This window comes from Austrofundulus limnaeus, unplaced genomic scaffold (assembly GCF_001266775.1).
Source record: "Austrofundulus limnaeus strain Quisiro unplaced genomic scaffold, Austrofundulus_limnaeus-1.0 Scaffold588, whole genome shotgun sequence".
In the NCBI taxonomy this organism is placed as follows: Eukaryota; Metazoa; Chordata; class Actinopteri; order Cyprinodontiformes; family Rivulidae; genus Austrofundulus; species Austrofundulus limnaeus.
Genome location: NW_013952990.1, coordinates 193,561 through 199,886, shown reverse-complemented (window position 1 = coordinate 199,886; position 6,326 = coordinate 193,561). Strand labels below are relative to the sequence as shown.

The window sequence follows — 6,326 nt, the reverse complement described above, 5'->3', positions numbered from 1 at the left end:
CTAACGTAGACCCTCAGCCTCTTGATGGACCTGTAGTCTGACGTAGACCCTCAGCCTCCTGATGGACCTGTAGTCTCTGATGTAGACTCTCTGCCTCTTATTGGACCTTTAGTCTCTGATGTAGATCCTCTGCCTCTTGATGGACCTGTAGTCTCTAACGTAGACCCTCAGCCTCCTGATGGACCTGTAGTCTCTGACTTAGACCCTCAGCCTCCTGATGGACCTGTAGTCTCTAACGTAGACCCTCAGCCTCCTGATGGACCTGTAGTCTCTAACGTAGACCCTCAGCCTCCTGCTGGACCAAGTCTCTAACGTAGACCCTCAGCCTCCTGATGGACCTGTAGTCTCTAACGTAGACCCTCAGCCTCCTGATGGACCTGTAGTCTGACGTAGACCCTCAGCCTCCTGATGGACCTATTCTCTAACGTAGACCCTCTCACCTGGACTTCGATGGAGAAGAGGAATGCAGAGGTGAAGGAGTGAATGGCGGTGACACAGGGGACAGGTCCTGGCTCGGAATCCAGGTCCCGGGGTTCCAGGTCACCGTGAGCAAAGGCCAGCAGCCACCAGGCCATGGCGAAGAGCATCCAGGAGCAGAGGAAGGCCGAGGTGAAGATGAGGAAGGAGTGCTGCCACTTCAGGTCCACCATGGTGGTGAAGACGTCCTGCAGGAAGCGACCCTGAGACACAAACAGACTTTACATCACCTGGACCCGGTCCAGTCTGGTCTAAATTGAAACCCGGACCACCACCATCTACCTGCTCCCGGATGTTCTTGTGAGCCACGTTGCAGGATCCAGTTTTGGTGATGAAGCGGGCTCTCTGGGACCTGGAGTGGCTGCGGTTCGGCTGGTTCTGGTCCTCTGCCAGCCGGGTCAGCAGGAAGCCGTCCGGCAGGAGGCCCTTCCTGGCCAACATGATGCTGCACAAACAAACAACAAACAAACAAACATCAGATGAAGACAACTGTAAACAACACCTGATCTGGTTCTGTTCAGAACCGGGTCCATCTCAGCTGCAGAACATTTGGTTTTCTGGAGAGTTGAACCCAACAGTCAAGCACTGAAACCAGGTCAGAATTTATTGTTTTAACTATATATATATATATATATGTGTGTGTGTGTGTGTGTGTGTGTGTATATATATATGTATGCATGTATGTATGTATGTACAAATCAAATTGAAATGAAAGGAGGCAGAAAGAAGAAAAATATAAGATAATATTATTTTTATTATAATTATAAAAAATATTAAGAAAAATAGAAAGCTTAACTGTTTAATTTGAACACTTTCAAAATAAAAGCAACTGTTTTTAAGTTTTGCAGTCGTTTTATTCTGAAATGTTTCTCGTTCATGATGCAAACTTAATGATCTCCACAGGTGAAGCTTCTCTGGGTCGTTTTTCATTTAGAATAATAATATGGTGACGTCATAAATCTTCTTCCTGTTTCAATTGTAAAACGTTTAATCCGGAAAAAATCTGGAAAAAACAAAGAAACTGAGCTCAGATTGTTGAGGAAAAATATGTTTTTTCATCGCGGAGGAGTCACATCACCTTCATCCCGAACATCAGTAGCAACACACACACACACCTGTGCGAGCACACACACCTGCAGGAGGTCACGTGCTGTTACCTGTGCAGGACTCAGCAGGTCGGACTACCAGAAACCGGGTTGTTTCGGGTTTTTTATCTGGACGTGATCCGCAGCTCGGACTCCATCATTCACCCATCAGGATGTTCAGACGCGGGTCAATGTTCGACAGGTGACCATACAACTTCCGGTTTGCGCCTTCAAAATAAAACAAACTACCCGATCTGATTTATGGCCAATTTATAGTTTATAGTCACTGTTTTAATAATGTTTGTTTATTATTTAACTCAATTTAGTTTAATCATTTAACATAGTTAAAATTCATCGTTTTTAACTACAGTTCTGGCTGGTCTGAGTTATTGTCGAGTTTTTATTAAATTATATTAGTTTACAGATGTTTAGTTTGTAAGTCTAGTTTTTTATTCCTCTGACTCACCTGATCCAGGTGTCTCATCTCCACATCTGGAATAAATTGTTATGTTGGTCCCTCGTTCTGCTCTGTAATTTAGTCTTTTAAAAATGTTTTAGTAAGAAGCATTTTTATTGTTCTCCTAACTAAACGTTCATTTAAAAATTATTATAATATTTACAGATATTTTGTGTCTGTTTAAACTTTTGTGCAAGTTGTTCCGGTTGTGAACTGTGTGTTAATGTCTTGAACTTGACCAGGTGCAGCAGGATGCTGAACAGGTGGGATGTGCAGAGACTTCCTGCTGCCTGCAGGGGGCAGCAGAGGGCGGTTCACCTCCAGAGAAATAAGAAAGGTCATCAGGATTTTAATCATTTATGAAGTAAAAGACAAATAAAAGGAGTCCTGATCATGTTTCAAACCAGCTTTTATTATCAACATGTGCCTCAAACACATCCACAATCAACCATAACATTATGACCACCTGAAGCCCTCCTCTGGGCAGCATCATGTTGTGGGGCTGTTTTGCAGCAGGAGGAACATAAAACTGATGTCATCATGAGGAAATGAACAGGTGGAAACACTGATATCAGCCAGGAAGTTAAAACTTTTACATAAATTGGTCTTCTAAATGTACAATGACGCTCAGCTTACAGCTTCAGGACAATAAAGAGGAGCAGCCATCATGAAGCCCTGATCTCACTTCAGAAATTAATACAAAAGTCAACAAACTCAAACCAGTTCTTTCGAGAGGAATGGAGCAAAAAGCCAGAAAACTATTGAGAAACTTGTGGAAAGAAACCCCAGATCATTTGACCACCACACCAAACACCAAGAAAACGACTTTGATGAAATTTTAAAAAATTCTCAAAGTGTTCAGATAGTTAAGAAATTTAAATAATTGTATAAATCCTAACTGACCTAAAACAGTAAAGGTTTTGTTTAATTTATAGCTATACAGAGAGAAATTATTATTTTATAAGTTTTTATTCGATATATCTATAGATTTTATATATAGATATAAACATATTTTTAAAATATTTGCTTATAAATTTATATAAGATGTAGGAATATTTTATTTTATTTTCTCTTTGTTATCTGTTCTGCACCCATGCCTCTTTGTTTTGTATTTATTTGTATTACTGCCTTGTGGTTTGTGTAAAGCTTTCAATAAAAAAAATTTAAAAAGATGTCAATCAAGTGACAGATTCCTGACATGTGGGCGGAGCTATGAAGCGTCCCCGCCCCCTTAGGGTTGCGCAGGCGCAGCAGCAGCTGTCGCTAGCTCCGGTGTTGGTGTTAACAGTTCTGTTTACCGTTCTGCTCGCTCCGGGACGGGGTGACACGGACCACCGGTGACAGCGGGGCGTCGGAACCAGCCCGACCCAGCTGGAGGCGGGGTCTCCGCGCGGCGGGAGGCTCGGTTCTGGGCGGAGTCGCTGTGGTTAGCTGGCGGAGCTAACGGGCAGCCTGTTCTGCTACAGCCGCGAGCCGGACCGAACCCCGCCGCCGAGCGGGAACCCGGAGCCGCAGGATGCTATCAGGTTAGCTCCGGGCCCGAACCAGCCCCGCCTCTTCCCCTCGTGTCGTTGCTCTCAATGATCACCGTGATGGAACCGAACCTCCAGCCGCAGGTCCAGGAGAACTCCTACAAGAGTGAGTAGCTGCTGCTGTGTTGTCTGTGGAGGAGGCTGATCCCTGACCTCTGACCTCTGACCTCTGACCCTCCACCTGCAGTGACGGAGGAGGACGTGAAGAGGCTGATTGAGTTCCGAGCCTCCAACGAGGTTCTGTTCACCGGGAGGAGGAATTCTGCCAAGATCGCCTGGAGGTGAGAAGGTCCAGAGGCGAGAAGCCCTGAAGAACTGATGTTCCAGATGTTTGCTGCTTCATGCTTTAACAACAGAAGAACCAGAACCAGAACCTCTGAGCAAACTTTACCATGTAACCTGGTTCTGCTCAGAGATCCAAAGACTCTTAAACTGGATCCGCTGGAGGTTCTGCTCTAGATTCTGTTGAAGATAAAATGTTTAAGTATTAATCTTATAAGTAAAAACACAGCATTTGATTTAAATTGAAACATGTAATGATACTAATGAAGGGGCGGAGCCAGAGGGGTGCCCAGGGTGGCACCTGATCAAAGCCACCCCAGGTGTCACTGTGGCTGCTCGATACTGTCCAGGTAACACTGTTGTTAGCATGTAGCATTTAGCTAAACTGATGACAGAATTCATCAGATTTCAGTTTTTCACCAGCTGATGTTTCATAGAAAAGTCAACGTTTGCAGCAGATGTGGATTTTTATTACAGGAAAAAAAAAAAAAACGAAGATGAGTTATAACACAATGGTCTAGAAAATAGCAAGTTATTATAAATAAATATGTACGCATCGTAAATTTATATCTTATTAATCAAAATATATTCAGTATTAAAACTGTTTTCAGAATATAATGTAATGAACTGTTCAAATTTGGGCATTTAGAGGAAAAAAAGCAGTAAATATCTGTCAGACAGCTGTTTACTAAATTAATATAAAACAACAACTGTGTGTTTAAGAACCTGTTAATGTTAATTATTATGTGACATGTAGGGTCCAGTCTGTTGGACAGGGACCACTGTTTTTAACTGATGACTTGACTGAACCACCACACCAAATTTCAGCTCAGTGTGTTTAGAAAAAGCAGACTTATAGCCGTTTAAATTTAGCTTTGGTGGCCATCTTGGATTTTTAAATTTGAATTCAGAATCCGCTGGGCGTCAGCCACCACACATTAAATTTGATCTTAATATCTCTAAAAATGTCTGATAGATTTAGTATTTCTTCTTTGTTAGCTTAGGTTGATGGTCGGCTACTAACATACCAAGTTTCAGCTTAGCATTAGCCCATAGCTTAAAGCTGAAGTTTTCTATAAGAATATCATGAGGATCGATTGTATCTTTTTGTAAAATTAGCATTTAGCTTAAATTGGATTAGCAATCGGCACAAAAAACACAACGTGTTTCGTCAAACAGCTGAATTATAGCCATTTTAAATTAGCTGCATCAGTTGCCTTGAATTTTTTAATTCAGAATCCAGAATTTATTTATTTTTTTAAGTATGTGCCCCCCTAAAAGCCACCTTGGCCACCCCTATAAACAGTCTAGCTCCGCCCCTGAGCTGATGTTCTGTCTCCTCAGCACCATCCTGAAAGGTCTGGGTCTGGAGGGAAAGCTAACGGCGGATCAGATCGCCAAGAAATGGGACAACCTGCGGACCAAGTATAAGGTGCCGATGCAGATCCTGTTCAACACCGAGGTCTGGTTCTGAGACCTGATCCAGGTCTCTGTGCTCCTCTTCCAGGACCTGAAGCAGCCCTATCAGGGCCAGGAGCACATCGGGGGGGTGGTGGTGGAGTCCTGGCCCTGGTTCCACATCATGGACGAGGCCATGCAGGGTCGCCTCTACAACAGCGACCTGGTTCTGAGTCCGGAGACCGCCGGCAGCGCGGCCCACCACGCCGACAGCCGGCCCAGTCAGAACCAGGAGAACACGGACATCCTGGAGTTCCTCATCAAGACTGAGATGGACGAGACGGCGGCAGCGGCGGAAACAGCTGAGGAAAGGACGGGTCGCTCAGAGGCCCCACCCACCACGGGGGTCCCGATGGGCTGGAGGAGGATGACCGAGTGCTCGTACAAAAGTAAGCAGAACCGCTAGAACAGAACCAGGCCAGAACACACTAGGGACGACGCAGGAGAGGTTCAGCTTGACTTTTATTTTGAAAGACTTCCTGTTTTTGTTTCCAGTGACAGAGGCAGAAACGGAGAGGATGATCAAACTGAGAGCTGCAAACGAAGCGCTGTTCACCGGCAGGAAGCACTCGGCCAAGCCGGCCTGGAGGTGAGCTTTAACCATTGATATATTACTGGAGTGGGTGTGGCTAACATTGATATATATTACTGGAGTGGGCGTGGCTAACATTGATATATACAGTATTACTGGAGTGGGCGTGGCTAGCATTCATATATATTACTGGAGTGGGAGTGGCTAACATTGATATATATATTACTGGAGTGGGCGTGGCTAACGTTGATATATACAGTATTACTGGAGTGGGCGTGGCTAGCATTCATATATATTACTGGAGTGGGCGTGGCTAGCATTGATGTATTACTGGAGTGGGTGTGGCTAACATTGATATATATTACTTGAGTGGCCGTGGCTATTGCGTTGATACATAATACTGGAGTGGGCGTGGCTAGCATTGATATATATTACTGGAGTGGGCGTGGCTAGCATTGATATATATTACTGGAGTGGGCGTGGCTAACATTGATGTTTATTAT

At 44.3% G+C, this 6,326-nt stretch overlaps 3 protein-coding genes across 4 annotated transcripts in view; 2 read left to right on the top strand and 1 right to left on the bottom strand.

Moving 5' to 3' along the window:
- LOC106531032 (formin-like protein 20) overlaps positions 1-320 on the top strand; it is a 4,451-nt gene extending 4,131 nt beyond the window's left edge. Inside the window, exon 2 of the mRNA XM_014026792.1 lies at positions 37-320. Coding sequence (XP_013882246.1) covers positions 37-312 — 276 coding nt within the window. The 3' untranslated portion in view covers positions 313-320. The remainder of the gene's footprint in view (positions 1-36) is intronic.
- The window catches only part of kcnj11l (potassium inwardly rectifying channel subfamily J member 11, like), a 7,155-nt gene extending 5,407 nt beyond the window's left edge, over positions 1-1,748 (bottom strand). Inside the window, exons 1-3 of one of the 2 annotated variants that reach the window (XM_014026791.1) lie at positions 1,611-1,748; positions 760-922; positions 441-680 (exon numbers count right to left, since the gene is read on the bottom strand). In XM_014026791.1, the coding sequence (XP_013882245.1) occupies positions 441-680; positions 760-918 (399 nt within the window). In that variant the 5' untranslated portion in view covers positions 919-922; positions 1,611-1,748. The remainder of the gene's footprint in view (positions 1-440; positions 681-759; positions 923-1,610) is intronic. The other variant, XM_014026790.1, reaches the window with a different exon arrangement.
- Positions 1,749-3,132: 1,384 nt separating this feature from the next.
- Positions 3,133-6,326, top strand: part of LOC106531030 (uncharacterized) — a gene marked incomplete at its 5' end in the record, with an annotated part of 9,263 nt that continues 6,069 nt past the window's right edge. The window contains 5 exon segments of the mRNA XM_014026788.1: positions 3,133-3,657; positions 3,739-3,832; positions 5,178-5,265; positions 5,341-5,680; positions 5,787-5,880. Coding sequence (XP_013882242.1) covers positions 3,600-3,657; positions 3,739-3,832; positions 5,178-5,265; positions 5,341-5,680; positions 5,787-5,880 — 674 coding nt within the window.